The sequence below is a fragment of the Alosa alosa genome, chromosome 2, assembly GCF_017589495.1.
Source record: "Alosa alosa isolate M-15738 ecotype Scorff River chromosome 2, AALO_Geno_1.1, whole genome shotgun sequence".
Taxonomy (NCBI): domain Eukaryota; kingdom Metazoa; phylum Chordata; class Actinopteri; order Clupeiformes; family Clupeidae; genus Alosa; species Alosa alosa.
The window spans coordinates 913,100-930,062 of NC_063190.1; the positions used below are offsets into that span (position 1 = coordinate 913,100).

The 16,963-nt window shown below is 38.7% G+C and overlaps 1 protein-coding gene across 1 annotated transcript in view; it reads left to right on the top strand.

Annotated features, from left to right (window-relative positions):
* ubr1 (ubiquitin protein ligase E3 component n-recognin 1) overlaps nt 1-16,963 on the top strand; it is a 128,542-nt gene that overhangs the window by 24,963 nt on the left and 86,616 nt on the right. Inside the window, exons 5-10 of the mRNA XM_048227879.1 lie at nt 342-469; nt 5,532-5,670; nt 5,841-5,903; nt 6,277-6,400; nt 6,534-6,641; nt 11,931-12,019. Coding sequence (XP_048083836.1) covers nt 342-469; nt 5,532-5,670; nt 5,841-5,903; nt 6,277-6,400; nt 6,534-6,641; nt 11,931-12,019 — 651 coding nt within the window. The remainder of the gene's footprint in view (nt 1-341; nt 470-5,531; nt 5,671-5,840; nt 5,904-6,276; nt 6,401-6,533; nt 6,642-11,930; nt 12,020-16,963) is intronic.

The following is a 16,963-nucleotide window of genomic DNA, read 5'->3' on the forward strand; positions in this document are numbered from 1 at the left end:
CTCATTGCTATGGTTTAAATTCAGCTCCATCATTTTAATGCCTTGTAGTAAGATACGAGAGATTCAGTATATCTAGAGCAATAACCAGAGGAGCTCTTACTTCATGTTACTAGTTTTACAGTAAGTCAGTGTTGTCTCCATGACTCCACTGTTCTTCATAATTTGATAGAAATATTGATAGAGACTTCTGGACTTACTTTCTTTATTTTCATGTCATTGTGATGTTTTTGATCCATTACCTGACCCCAGTGAGTGTTTTTGTGTCTGTGTAAGAGAGCATGAGAGAGGGGAGGACAGAGTGCTGATGCATGATGTGTTGACTGCTGGTCATCTCCTTGCAGGTAGAGTGTGCACTAGAGACAGATCTACAACAGCGTGTTAAGCTGCTGTTCCAGGTCCTTCTGCATTACTGTACGCATCTACTGGTATGGGAAGAGGGCCATGAGCTTTCAGCAGAGCTCCAGCCCAGGTATTATACACTACATACATTGGTTTTCACTGATGTTGTTCATCATAATACCTGTGTCATTTGTGAAAAAGATACTGGCATAATTTAAGTCTCTTAAAGTCTTTAAGTCATTTAGCCTATGGATTGTGTCATGGCAACTGATATAGGACTAAAATTTGGTAAAAAATCTTACCAACCCATACTTAACCATGGTATTTCACTGGTTAAAAAGGGAGAAGTAGGACTTCCAACTTTTGCAATTTATTTGATTTCAAGATATGCATGTGAAATCTGTGTGATGAGTACTCTGGGATCAATTTAACAGAGAAGAATGGGTGAGAATTTGGATGCAATATGCATCTGCCGTATTTTCCGGACTATAAGTCACACTTTTTTTCATAGTTTGGCTGGTCCTGCGAATGATGGTCAGGTGCGACTTATATATGAAAAATATATAATTAAACATGTTTTTAAATGTTAATTCATATTAACTGACATGAACCCTACATGAAACATTAACGTCTACAGCCGCGAGAGAGCGCTCTCAAAGATCAGTCAGAGATTAGTGCTTGCCCTATGCCTGAAACACACATGCATACCTAAATCCTCAAATTATGGCCGGGATTCTATTTATAGCCAGATTCGGACAAATAAAGGCCAGTAATAATTTTGTTTCGATTTAACTCATAAAAAAGCTCTTCTTAATATTTTATATTGTTGGTTGGTTTAATATTGTTGCCAATGAAAAGTCATTGTCCTACACCATGGGTCTCCAACACGTCACTCTCAAGCTACCAGTCGCTTGCCGCCCCCTTCTAAGCTTGCCAGAGGCTGAAGCAGTAACCTACATTTAAACACAATTGTTGCTGCCAGGCATCAGCCTGAGAATTTATAAAAAAGTAAGTCATGCATAATTTAAAAAAATAACTCAATTTAGGCTATCATAGACCTCTTTGGCACAGCACACGTTCCATTAATGAAAGCGAATGCCTTATCTCGCAATAAGCGGATGAAAATCTCGAAACTCTCTCAACTTCATGAAACTTAATAGTGTACCATCAAATACCCCGCAGATTTCAGTGGTCATCAGTCTCCATATTTAGCAATATAATCAAACAGTCCAAACATAAATTAAATCCCAAATCGAACATCTTCTGCTTTTGATAGCCTACCGGTATGCCGCTCCAAACGAAAAGTAGGCCTATGTCTCACAATAAAACGCACCACGTAAGAAATAAAGGCCTAGCTGTCTCAAATACAAGCCTGCCCCAAATAAAGGTGCTTTGCTGTGCCGAAATAAAAGACCCCAGCCATAATTTCAGGATTTACGATAGTCTCTCCTAAACATTCCTTACCCGTTATTCAATCTTTATTTATTCTCGGAGGTTCATTGAGGGTAGTCCTCATTTTCAGTGGAATAACAAGAGATATAGTATAATAATTATGAAAAATGAAACAAATAATAAGATAACCTACATACCATTATAAAGGAGGAAGGGAAATAAAAATACAGAAAATATTAATAATAACAGTAATAAAATAACATTTACATAAAACAGGTACAATTTGACATAGGAAGGTTTGTGATTACAGATTTGAATTGATTATAGGAAAGTAGAGAGTTCATTTTTATGTTACATTGGAGATTATTCCAGGAAGAAGGGGCACAATAACAAAAGGCCGACTTTCCCAAACTCGGTGTGGATACGAGGAACCTTCAGCATCAAACAGTCATATGATCTGGTCTGATAGGGACCACAATTCCAAACAAGCATGTTGGAAATCTAACCTGGTAATTTTCCAACATTACCTTTGTAAAGAGATACCAATGATTATGTCTCCTTTCAGTCAAAGATGACCAACCCACTTTACCATAGAGGACACAATGATGAGTGCTATAGCCATCACCAGTAATGAACCTCAGGGCAGAGTGGTAGACTGAGTCGGAGTCCAGGGCTTTAAGTGAGCAAGCACTAGCATTTCTATAAATCACATCACCATAGTCTAGAACTGACTTAAAAACTGCTTCAACAACTTGTTTCCTACATTCCATGGCTTTGTTTCTGTAGAAGAAACCAATTTTTTGTCTCAGTTTTTTTTACTAGGATGGCTATATGGTAATTAAATGTGAGTTTTTCATCCAGCCATATACCAAGATATTTGTACTTAGAAATTCTATCAATGCTGGAACCATTTACAGTGGTTATTTGCAAACCATTAACCTCAATGTTCCTTGCTCTAGTAAATAGCATATATTTAGTTTTCTTTTCATTTAGTACTAATTTAAGATTGATGAGAGCTTCTTGAAGAACCTTAAATGAAAGCTGAAGATTATCAATGGCAAGTTGAACTGAAACTGAACTGATTGCTGAAAGTCAGCAATACAATAGAAAATAGTGTCATCAGCATGAAGGTGGACTTGACAACCATTTAACCCTCCTGTTATCCTTGGGGTCAATTTGACCCCAAGCAACGTTTAACATCATAAAATATATGGTTCACTTTTTTTTTTTTTGCTTCATGTTTCATGACTTTTCCTCAATTGAAGGGTACAACAGAGTTAGCGTGAAATTTGTACAATAATATGTTTTCAATGTCCTATACAAATATTTTGTACATTGATGTGACCCCAGCTGTATGAAACCTAGGATACATGAATATTTGACACATTATGGATATTATTATTTGAACATATTGTTATTATCATTATTACATACACAAGTACTTATTACATATAAGTCATTTTGGCAGGACTTATAAGTCAAAAGGGGAAGCAACAGCAAGCATTTGGGCTGCTGACACTGGATGGGCAATATTGCCAGCCAGGGTTCCAAGGTTCATAAAGGGGTGTGTGTGTGTGGGGGATTGTTTTGTAGGGGTTTTGGTGGTGGCTATTACACTCTTGTTAAGTACCTGTCACAAAAAAAACTGGGTAACAATATGAATTATAATAATTTTCTGAGGGTTTATTTAGCTGGGGTCAAATTGACCCCAATGATAAAGAGTGTTGGTAAGATTTGAGGATAACACAAGGGTTAAGGAAGATACAATATCATTAATATAGATGGTGAAGAGAACTGGGCCCAAAATGGACCCTTGTGGAACACCCTTTGTGATTTAGTTATCTAGACATGCATAAAAACATTTGAAAACAAAACTCACTGCCATATGTAATATTTGATCGCTGTTTTACTACAAATTATCTTTCACGTACGCACACTAGAAAGTGAAAGTGGGCATACTATGCCCTCTGTGTCTGTAGCTGTCTGTTCACATCTGCAATCGATTATAACATTCCTCAAATGGAGAACACATCCATGTTCTCTCGCGTTATAGGCTGTCATGATTCTGTGTTTGCAAAATTCCTGATGGTTCCTGATCGCTAAACTTTTGTTTTCCTTTCCTGTCGCTAGTGGTTGATGTAGAGGCACCTAGGCTATAATTTGACTTCAGCGGTGACAAATCCTGCTAAGAGAAAGAGAGAGAGAGCGAGGCACCCGCAAAGTGGTCCTGCGAGCGTACATCTCTCCATGGGGCTACGTTCTACGTCAACAGTCCCACATTCAAGCCGCTCCATTATTAGATTAACGTTATCAGAAAGCACTGAAATGTGTACGGGAATTTCTCACATTATGATGGCTAGAGTTGCGGGAATTATTATTATGCACAATACTTAATAACTTAAGCAATACCCTCACTGCAAAAACTGCTTATCTAACAAAATCTCACCAAGTGTTATTAATCTTATATCAAGATAAAAAAAAACTAGTTGGTATTGTTTTCAGTATAAAGAGACTTACCTAGTGCTTTCTTGTGAAAACATTTGACTTAATTTAAAAAAAGTTTGACTTATTTTAAGACATCTCATCCTGAAAACAAGCAAATTTGTCTGGCAGTGCGTTAAGCAAATGTGTCCTAAAAACAAGCAAATTTGTCTTGATAAAACTCCTTAAAATAAGTCAAAGTCTTCTTAAATTAAGTCAAAATGTTCTTTTGGGAGGGTGCTAGGGAAGTCTTTTCATACTAAAAATAATACCAAATAGATTTTTTAATCTTAATATAAGATTGATAACACTTGGTTAGATTTCATTTTTTGCAGTGCTCAATCCCACGCTGAAATTTAGGACCTGGTTTTTAAATGCACATCTTTTTTTCTCTTGCTCTCTCGGAGGTGGCCTGGCGAGCATTTTCTCTGCTGCCAACTTGTGTCAATATATTGTCCAAAATACTTGATTGCATTCCATTCTCCACATTTTTAGCTACATTTTCAGCGTCGGGCCCTTGTTGGCAGCCTTTTTTATCGCCCGGCTCGCCTTAGCTGCCAGCCATTCACTCCTTCCCCTGCATGTTCTTTTAAAACGTGCATCTTTTTCTCTCTCGTTCTGAGAGGTGGCCTCCCGAAAAATTTGCGCTGCTGACGGCTTGTGCCTCCATGTCGCCCAAAATGCTTGATTGCATTCTCCACATTTTTAGCTAAATTTTCATGTACCACAGCAGCATATCTGTTCAGTGAATCTTTTGTAAATGGCTTTACAATTGGCGTCGAGCCCTGGTTGGCAGCCTTCGGCTTGCCTCAGCTTGCCACTATTTACTCCTTAGAATTCTCAATATTTTTGACCTCTGTGTCCAGTTACTTAGTCTGTCTGTTCTTGGTCTTGGATTTTGTGAAATAAATTTCTAACTATCACCTGCTTGCTGCAGCTTCCGCACATCTTTTTTTCTCTCTTGTGAGCATTTAATCTGCTGCTGGCTCGTCTCCACATCGCCCATAATGCTTGATTGCATTGCATTCTCCACATTTTAGCTACATTTTGGAGTCCGGAAAATACAGTAATTGCGTCAGACAAATTATTGCCACTTTTCTGAACAACAGATTTGGATTCGGTTGCAACCCTAGTTTCCATCCATTGTGTAATGCAAATTGAAAGTAGACATTCTCAACTGTGGGATCATATGCATTATGGAAGAAGGTGTGACACACACACACACACACACACGCAAAATTCAATTGATGTAGTACTTTGTCTGTGGTGAGAACAACCAGTTGTTTGTTAACTGAAGTTACTGACTGTTGTGTCTATAGGGTGAAGCAAAACATGTACTTCTGTGTGCTGTATAATGATGAGCACCACTCCTACGATCATGTGATCTACACCCTCCAGCGCTCCATTAACTGTGACCACAATGAGGCACAAGCACATACAGCTCTAATTGATAAGGAGGTACAGTGCCTTGTACAAACACACACACCGTGGCTTATGATTATGTATGATGCCTCTAATGCTTAGATGGTATGCTGTACAGACATTTACCTCTCATTGACTCAAAGGTAATGTATATCAGTGCACACACATTTTAAATGACCATATTGCTTTTTTCCCAACTTCAACAGGGGCGCAGAGCAGTGAAGAGAGGAACTCTAAGGACTTGCCAACAAGCCAAAGATCTTATTAGGGTAAGCCTAAACACACTTCCATCTAGAGATGTGAATCCTCACTGGCTTAATGATTCAGTTCAATTATAGTTTAATTATAAAACAATTCTCAATGCTTCATAATGCATCATCCGTTTTTTGCTTTTTTTCCTGACATAAAATCTGCCCTTATATTATTTTTATATATTAAAAATAGCAGGAATTAGAATAGAACTAGAAATGTTGTAGCCTGAAGTAGCCAGAACTCAATTCTATTCAGAATATGAGTCTGGAACTATGGCTGGGAAGGTATGGATCTTTTCTCTCCGCGGTTGGAAAGCAAGAAATTACCGCGAATGAATGTGTCTTGCCTTGCCTAAATAAGACCTTTGGATTTGTGTGACATCCTCTACAGTCAAACTCAGAGCACATCTCGCTGCAGCCTCTCCGTGTGGAGATCCTACATACAGCAGTCATGGCCCACCAAAGTTTTGCCTTGCGACTTGGGGTCTGGTTTCAGCAGGTCATTGGATACTCTGGTAATAGGCAATTTCTCTTTTTCTCTCCCTCTCACACACACACTTATTTGTACTTGTCTGAAATCTTGTTTTCCATTCCTTTTAACATGTTTTTGTTTATCCTTGTGTGAATGGATGTATGGATTTTTGTCAGTTGGTCTCAGGCAGGTGTTCTGTCAAGTTGCTCTGCAGCCTTCATCTGATGGTGACAAACCAAGTCCAATCTGCCAGCTCATGCTGCATGATTCTCGTCTCTACAAAGGCCAGTACACTTATGAGATAGATAGAGATAGTCTTTAATGTTCCCAGGGGATAATTGTTTTCACACATCATCCCATGTTCCACAGCTAAGAATGTGGGCACAGCACCACACTGCAAAAACTGCTTATCTTATAAAATCTAACCAAGATTATTAATCTTATATCAAGATATAAAAAAAACTAGTTTGTATTGTTGTGACTTTCCTAGCGCTTTCTCGTGAAATCATTTGACTTAAAAGTTTGACTTATTTTAAGACATCTCATCCTGAAAACAAGCAAATTTTCTGCCAGTGCGTTACGCAAATTTGTCTTAAAAACAAGCAAATTTGTCTGCCAGTGCGTTAAGTAAATTTGTTTTGATAAGACTCCTTAAAATATGTCAGTCTTCTTAAATTAAGTCAAAATGATCTTTCGAGATGGCACTAGGTAAGCCTTTTCATGCTAAAAACAATACCAAATAGATTTTTTGAAGATTAATAACACTTGGTTAGATTTAAATTTTTACAGCGCACATATACACTGCAAAAAATGGATTCTAACCAAGTGTTATCAATCTTATATATTAAGATTAAGCACAGGGGTGGTGGTATAATCCCAGATGTTCATTCAATATCTTGTACAAATTCTCATTATCCATTTACTTGTTTGGTATTGTGGTAGTGTTCATGTAACCAAATTTTATTAATATTACCTGGATAATTTCAGCGACTATTAGTAAGGTGAGATGCATGATAAGATCATTAAGCTTTACTATGTGGAGAATTTTTGTGCTGGAAAATCCCTTTCAATACAGTAAATCCCTTAAAGGAACACGCCACCCAATGTCAGTAGTAATATATGTTCTTACCTTAACTTTCACGAGTTGAGTCATACCTCTCCCGTGTTGGTACGTGCACTCAAACGCTCTGGTGCGCGGCGCGAATGTGTTAGCATATTGCTATGCTAGCGGGCTCAGACGTAGCCAGACGTAGAAGTAATCAAAAACATCCACGTTTTCCCGACTTGAATACAGTTGCACGAGTAGTTGATAAAAATGTCTACGGTCACACAACATGAAACGTGGCGATTTTCCAAGCGAATAAACAGGAGAACTACAATGTGTGCCGCAATAGCACTTGGGAGTACTTCGACCTATAGCTTAGTAATATTAATTAACACCTAATTGTAGATCCTATCCACCACAGAGTTTAGAATCCATGCTTGATCGACCCCTCAGCCTCCCCCTCCCCTCTGAGCGAGAGAGAGGCACTCACACTAGAGATGCGCTGATGGGCTATTATTTCAACCATAACTGCATAGCAAAACTTATCATCCATCAGCCATCCATCAGCACCAAAGTTTTTTGACCAATTTTCAAAACCGCACCCGCCCATCATCCGCTGGTTGTTTTAATGTATATGGGTGATGCAGCGCTGCTGACGTGAGGCTAGAAAGCTCTTGCCTGTTCTAGAAAGACTGATCCAATGCAGCAAATATATTAAAAGGCTAAAGTCCTACATTGGCTATATGTTGTAGCCTATCCCCAGAATATCAGCAGCAAACTCTCTGTCTCGCAAAACAGTCTCCAAATAAAACGCACATCGGCATGTTGCCTATTCTGCCAGCTTGTGCCAATATCGTCCAAAATGCTTGATTGCATTGCATTCTCCACATTTTTAGCTAAATTTTCATGTACCACATCCGCATTTTTGTTAAGTGAATCTTTTGTTAATTGCTTTACAATAGCATCGGGCCCTTGTCAGCAGCCTTCGGCTTGCCTCTTGCCACTATTCACTCCTTGTCTTCCGATGTCATTTCTGAGTCATCTATAGATGTTTCACATTCACCTCCCTAAACAGAACCAACTTGACGTTGACTTCAACCTGTGTTATATCCTAGATGAGACTGCCTGGGTTATTTTGTTTCGATATTAGCCTATATATAAAACACATAGTAATTGTAGCCTACCATTCAGGGAATAGGCATTTAAAAGAGAGACAGAGAGTGATATGACTCAGAAATGACATCGGGCGATGGCAGTGCGAGATGTTCAGAACGTAAGAGCTAAAACTTCTACAAACTCAATAACATCCACAGCGGAAAAATAAGGTAAGAAAAATAGTCGGAAAACTTGGATGTGTAAGGCAAGCAAGCAAGTTTGGCGGTTGTTAGGCTACTAAAAATGTGAACATGCACGTTGCACTGTTGTGCGGTGGACTTTCAGAATGAATGGAGTCGGCGTTTCTTTAATATCGAGGCGCCATAGTTTGTCCGATCGGCCTGCTGGTATAAAATTAATTGCGCTGTCTGTCTGAAAAAGACGCGCTTTCTTCCCGTGCAGTTAAAATGAATGGGAGTCTTCAGAACAGGCTTGTCATAGTGTCACCCTGACATGACATGCATAAAGTAGCCTATAATGTGAATGACTTGTTATTGGGGGCCAAGCAGAGAAGCTGCAGGACCCCATTGAGTTAGTAGCTTTTCCTATTATTATTCTGCCATTGGAGTCTATGGCAGCCCATAGAACGCCTGGCAGAAAGTTTCGGGACACTCCACTGACCACTCACTCACACTCATTTACGGACCTCTAAACCCAGCCATCTAGCGCCACCAACAGGTCAAAATCTGTCCGAAAATTGAACCGCTGGGTCTAAAGTTATGAAATTTGGCACACTGATTCAGCACTGTCCCATGATCACTCTCACCAATTTACAGAACTCTATGCCCAACACTCTAGCGCCACCAATGGGTCGAACCTGGATTGCATTCACGCATGTGACCATTGAACGGTGCGTCCGATTTTTACATATCAGGAACCGCTGGAATCCCTGGACCAACCTCAGTTCAATGACCCTATTATGTCACTTTCCGCCATATTGGACCTCCGCCATATTGGATTTAGTCCAAACACTACGAAAAGTTTCCAATCCGATTTTCACAGAACTTGGCGGAGATGATCTTCTGCCCGAGCCACACAAAAGATACTTGTCAGATTTTTCAATTTCATTTTTGTTTGCCCGTGGCAGCCAATCAAATATGGCGATGAAGCCGCCAAACAGGAAGTGGACTAACATCTCCGTGGTACTTTGAGTTAACATAACAAAACTTGATACCATTAGTCAGGATACTGTCCCAATCACTCACAGCAATTTTTATGCATGTACATTGAACACTCTAGCGCCACCACCAGTTCAATGTTGGACATGCGTTCATGTGCGTGATCCTTGACTCTTTTGTCTGATTTTCACAATTGAGGTAGCGTCTGAATCCTTGGACCATCCCGAGTTCATCGACCCCTATCCCGTCACTTTCTGCCATATTGGATCTCCGCCATATTGGATTTAATACAAACTCTATGAAAAGTTTCAGCGGTTACACATTTCATCCGATTTTCAAGGAACTTGGCGGAGATGATCTTCTGACCGAGCCGCACAATTTTTTTAATTTCAGTTTGTTTGCCCGTAACAGCCAATCACACATGGCTATGATGCCGCCTAACAGGAAGTGGGCTAACATCTCGGCTACGCTTTAATGTATGAAGTCCAAACTTGGTATAAGGACCTGCTACCATATTGTGATGACGCACTAGGAAATTGGCACCATTTGCCCTCTAGGGGGCGCTGCAATACAGGAAGTGAACTCGTATCTCAGCAACGCTTTGATGTATGAAGTCCAAACTTGGTATAGAGACTTGGTACCTGATTGTGGGGACGCACTAGGAAATTGGCATTATTTGGCCTCTACAGGGGGCGCTGCAATACAGGAAGTGAGCTTGTATCTCAGCAACACTTTGATGTATGAAGTCCAGACTTAATACAGAGACAAAGTAGCTGATTGTAAGGACATGCAAGGGAAGTGGTCTCATTTGGCCTCTAGAGGTGTTGTAATAGACAACACGTCAGCAACACGTCAGCAGCGCTGCATCACCCATATAGGTTACATTAAAACAACCAGCGGAGGGTGGGCGAGTGCGGTTTTGAAAAAACTTTGGTGCTGATGGATGATAAGTTTTGCTATGCAGTTATGGTTGAAATAATAGCCCATCAGCGCATCTCTAGTGTGTGTGCCTCTCTCTCGCTCAGAGGGGAGGGGGAAGCTGAGGGGTCGATCAAGCATGGATTCTAAACTCTGTGGTGGATAGGATCTACAATTAGGTGTTAATTAATATTGCGACGCTATAGGTCGAAGTACCCTAAGTGCTATTGCGCCACACATTGTAGTTCTCCTGTTTATTCGCTTTGAAAATCACCACATTTCATGTTGTGTGACCGTAGACATTTTTATCAACTACTCGTGCAACTGTATTTAAGTCGGAAAACGGATGTTTTTGATTACTTCTACGTCTGGCTACATCTGAGCCCGCTAGCATAGCAACATGCTAACACATTCGCACCGCGCACCAGAGCGTTTGAGTGCACATACCAACACGGGAGAGGTCTGACTCAACCCGTGACAGTTAAGGTAAGAACATATATTACTACTGACATTGGGTGGCGTGTTCCTTTAACGTTTTTCCTTAACTAAGGAAACAATTTAAAGGGAACATGGATGAATTGAGTATTGTACTGTGTTTTCTGATGTTAAAATAGTATTCAACCGATTTATCAAAAATAAACTCAATTGCAATTTTACAAGCCCAATTAAAACCTTATATTTAGGCTGGGTATTGAAATGGTCCATTTGACTAAATGGCGCCCTCTTTGGCAACCACAATTGAACTATAATTGCTTTGTGATATTTGACATCACATGTAGGCTTTGTTCTAATTCACCCATGTTTTAGTGGCTATTTCTAAGTTCAAGATTTTCATATGAAGGAAGAGACACAACCATGAAAGCTCTTTGATTATGCACAACCTCTCCTAATTCATCAAAACCAAGGCAAAAATTATTTCCATTCTATGTGTTCTTTAAGGTATTCTGTGCAATACCCTTATTTAAGGAGAAATTTAGCCTTAAAGTTTTGTGCAACCAGCACAAGCTTTCCAACCAACCTTCAACCTCAAACCACCAACCTATTCTAATAGGCCCGCACACTAATGGCTGCATTAGCTAACCTATATAGTTTGACATATTCAGGCAACTTTATGCTTGCCATCAGTGTGCCCCAACTACAAGGCACTGGGGCCTCAGATTCTGATCTGTCTAGCATTGATCTTTTGTGAGCCTGCGGATGATCACTTGTTTATGCATCTTACCTACATTAAGGTTGTATATAATATGGATTTTATATGCAATTTGTCTAGAGGTCAGTTGAATTGTAACAATATGGCCCATTTTTTAGAATGTCTGAGCAGTTATTTCTTTATCCAGGTGCCCGAAAAATCATCCATGAACTGATCTTCAGTAGTCTCCTGATGGAAACTGAATACAAAAAGCAGTTTGCAATAGAATTCACTAAGGTATGACCTAGTTTGATATATGACCCTGCAGCTGATTCTTCTAGATGGAATTTATAGGGTAATTCCATGTCAAATCAGATAAGGTTGTTGCTGCACCATCTGAGATTTTGTTCAAAAATTGTCTAGATCATCAATGGGTCCCAAAACCATGGCCTGTAAAATATTTCTGTTCAAATCATATGTCTTCATATTATTTTCAGCCCTTGAAACTATTGTTTTAGCCTGGAAACACATTATTTTGGAAGCAATGTTTGGGCATTAATATCATGAAAAGTATTATTTATAGCCAACACAGCAAAGTATGGTACATAAGCACATGAAAATCTATTGTGGTAGTAGGTCAAAATGGCAATGTTGTACCATAGACAAATAAGTAAATTGTTTTACCACGGGGGGACAAGAATGAAAACACGAATGTAACCAAGTAAGTATATCTATGAATGATACATGGTACATCATTGGCACTTTGTACATGAAATTACTATAAACTGAGCAGTGTTTTGTGCGGTCCACCCGAAATTGAGCGGTCGCCCACGGTCACCCGCGGTTATGAGTCATAAAAAAATAATTTTGATGATATTCGGGTCATTTGCGGGCGGGTCAGTTAAAATTAATTAAATATAGATATTTTTTAAATACTTAAAGTATCACGAGACGGCTAGCATCAATTTTTAACTCATAATTGCTTTTCAAAGATATCATTGGTTGAAGCATACTCACCACATAGGTGAAGACGGTAGAGAAGCTGAGGTTAAAATAATGAAGACACCCCTCCAGAAAAAGCGATATACTGTATGGGAAATATTTGGAAAGGTTCTTAACTTGCACTACAGTCATCTTCTTTATGTTCTATGTACTTCTTGCGAAGAAATGTAAAAGTATGACAGCCACAAAACGGGCACGACCAACATAACTAGTCACAAACGCGGCACTGGCAGACTAAGCCCTCCCAGCCAAACTGAGTAAGTGCAATTCCCAAACCTCAAGCAAGCAATAGATAGCTTTATATTCTACACTGACCTGGAACAGCTTTTTTAGACTAGGCACAAGACCTAATGACAAGTCGCTCAGTAAAATAATGCTGATACTTTGCCCACGTTAAACTTTTAGCCTACAGTCATGAACAGGCGCCTGCAGGAATAAGTGTTATGGTACACAGACTACACAGACATATCTACCAGAATGTATAGGTCACAAGCCAAGGCAGCAATTTCATTGGATCTAAACAAATCAATCTAACCATTGAAATCACCATAGCGGTGGCTTTCTTAATCTATTTCAATAATTTTACAATGTTTCTAAGATGTTAGTATATATTTTTTACACTGTAGGAATCACATACTACAACATATATTCATGCCAACACGGCAAATTAACAATTTATTAGCTAGAAATGATGCCACATGTCTACATTCAATGCTATTTAAGCCACTTTGAAAGTTTGTTTAGATCCAGTGATTCTGCCGTCAGACTTTATTGGTACTCTATTGGTATGCGCAGAAAAGTTACCTTAGTTTGTTGTGTCAGTGACTTTAAACAGTGTATGTGCTTCAGTAAAGCTTTGTGCTTCATTCAGCATTATAAACCAGTTCTTATCTAACGTTTTGACCAGTAATGTATCTCTCTTGCCTACCTTGCTGCCTTCACCATTTCTGTTTTCGAAAGAAAAATGTATGTCCATGGCCATGAAGTCTTGTCTTAGTGTTTAGAATCAGAATCAGTTTTATTGGCCAGGTTTTGTACACAAACAAGGAATTTGACTCCGGTTAATCTTTGCTTGCAAGTACAACATTCACTTAACATATAAGGATAAAAAATAAAAACATAAAAGGAGCAAAACAAATAAAAACAGAACAGTAAGAATAGAATAAAGGCAGTAGAATATGTCTATACATATATATACAGTTGAAAAAGGGTGGGGATAGTGCAATATCAGTACAGACTGAGGTTTAAGATTAAAAATAAATATAGTGCAAGGCAATGATCAAGGCATGATCAATAACACTATTGTAACTGTAAGGTTGTACACATGAGGTACTGTAGATTAGCAGAACAGTGTTGATAGACTTGTTCAGTGTGAGGGTGGGGGCTGTTACTGAGTGTTCAACAGAGTGACTGCTTGGGGGAAAAAGCTGTCTTTGTGTCGGCTGATTTTGGCAAACAGTGCCCTGTATCGTCTGCCAGAGGAAAGAAGGTTTAACAGTTTGTGACCAGGATGTGAGGGGTCTGTAGAGATTTTAGCAGCCCTTTTCCTGACCCTGAACCGGTAAAGGTCCTGGATGGAGGGAAGGTTAGTTCCAATGATCCTCTCTGCAGCCCTAATTTGTGGCAGACCCAAACCAGACAGTGATGGAGGTGCAGATGACCGATTGAATGATGGCTGAGTAGAAAGTGGTCAGCAGCTCCTTAGGCAGATTAAACTTCTTTAGCTGTCTCAGGAAGTATAACCTCTGCTGGGCCTTTTTCTGGATAGTGTCGATGTGGAGAGACCATTTTAGACCATTCATGCTCTCTCCTGCGCAAACATGTCCTGCATGCCTAGCTGTGTGTAGTTCTACTGCATAAGTTTCGCAAATAAATTAGTTTGTTTTACAGAAATGGCCTACTGTCACATTGCATGGTAGGCTATAACCAAAAGCACACATTTTATAAATAAGCGGATCGGATCACAGGTCGGGTATAATTTTTTATAATTTTTTTTTAAGCACAATCTGAGATGGGCAACCATTTTCCTGGATTCTGTCTGATTTGACACAGAATCACCCTATAGTGTTAATGCTGTATATTTTGTTTTGATAATGTGATGAATTGTGGAATAGTGAATAGTTGGCTTAATCTCACATGGTTTATAAAGAAATACACAGCAAAGCTAGCAAGTTTGAATGTATTATATTTAATACATTCAAACACATATAATATCTATCTACTCTATCTATCTATCTATCTATCTATCTATCTATCTATCTATCTATCTATCTATCTAAGTTTTAAGGTGTACAGTGTTTCCCACATAATTGAATTCCATTTGTGATGGTTGGTTTGCAGAATTAAATTGAATACAACAGTTTTTAACAAATTAGCACAGCGTGGTTATGATGCTAACCAGAAAATCATTGTGTGGTGGTCATTGTTGATATTGTGGTGGGCCGCCACAAATAAGTCAATGTATGGGAAACACTGGTGTAATTAATGATATGTCAATGGGTAATTGATAATTTATAACTGCACTAAAGTGTTACCAAGATGAATGGTGAGTCATTGTTTTGATTGTGAAAACTACATGGGCATTTCCAGCATTATGGATGTAATATTATATTGTTATATATAATTCATAATATACATAGGGCATACGGTATGGATGTTTTCTTACCGCGGTTGGAAAGCAAGAAATGACCACGGTTTGGCGGTATACCCCCCCCCCAAAAAAAAATAAATAAATAAATAAATAAATAAATAAAAATAAAATAAAAATCTGATTGCGAGTTATGGATTATGAATTTTGTGCCACTATCACAGCCAATTAAACTTTAGAAAGCCGCAGCAACTTCAAAGATCACTGGACCAGACATGAAAGAAATAAGCACTAAGAACTTCATGTAGCCACCTGCAGACGTCTTAAGCTGACTGCATAACTGCATGATTATTTCTGAGATTCTGCTAAGTTTTTAACCCGAAATTGTGCATATGTCATGGTTGAAAAGAATCTCTGAAATAATCACGTTATGCAGTCACCTTAAGACGTCTGCAGGCGGGTAGGCCTACATGAAGTCGAATCTCCCAAATGTTTCGAAGATTTATTTTTTATTTTTTTGCGGTGATGACGGTGACAAACTCAGACCCGCGGTTACCGTGCCAGCCCTAAATATACACCAAATGTATGTTCATCAATAACCAAACATAGCCATAACACAGCCTAGTTATTCATAGCAGTTTACAGCCTAGTTGCCTGCAACATATAGATAGCATTATCAGCTAAATATGACAGGAAATGTGTACGGTAGATTAATATAGAGAAACTATAGTGCAAATGCAAAACATTATTACCAATTATTACCCATCAACTTAACTAAGAACCATGTACAGTAGTAGTGGGTGGTTTAGGCCGATAATGAGTCAAGATAGAGTTGCATACTTTTTATAACCGTAGGCAAGTAATTCTTAGAAACCCATTTTATATTACCTATCAATTTCTGTTAGACTTGTAGTTATCCAAGGTTAATATTGGTACTTAAAACCCATGTGAGTCAGCTGTGATAAATAGGGGTGGCACGGTTCACAAAACCCAAGGTTCGTTCGTATCATGGTTTTCGATTCTGTACAGTTCTTGTTGTTGTTTTTTCTTTTAATATTTAACACTCCAGAAATATCATTATTCAGCATTTGATGTATCTTAATTATCCACCATTTAGGCTACAGTATTACAAATAATTATTAGGTATGCAACAGTACAGTCTGCACACGGTTTGGTATGCATTACGGTTTGTGGGCCACAATAACGGTATAATTTTGGTGTTTTAATATAAAAAAAAACACTGATTTAAACAATTAACTATATTTTGCCTATAGACAAAAAAGGGTAGTTTGACTGGCTGACTAGACCTAATTTTTAGTATAAAAATTATAGGGTAGTTTATAGGGTAGTTTTCAACTGCTTTGTTCAAACTATCAGTAGATAGAGCTGGGGCGCCCCTGTGTCTATCTATTAAATTTCTCTCACTGCGATGTTTCATAGAATTTAAAAGTTATGTTGCTGCCTAAATGTGCGTGGAGGGGACATTACTGATATAATTGAATATAACTGTCTAGGCCTAGCCTAGAACATTGTACTATTTTTTCCATTGTGACAGAATTCTGAAGCAGTAACGAAATACACCCGTGAATGTGACTCTCCAGCTTTTATTATCATCCTATCTGGGAGATATTAACCATGTTTTTGGTGCTATA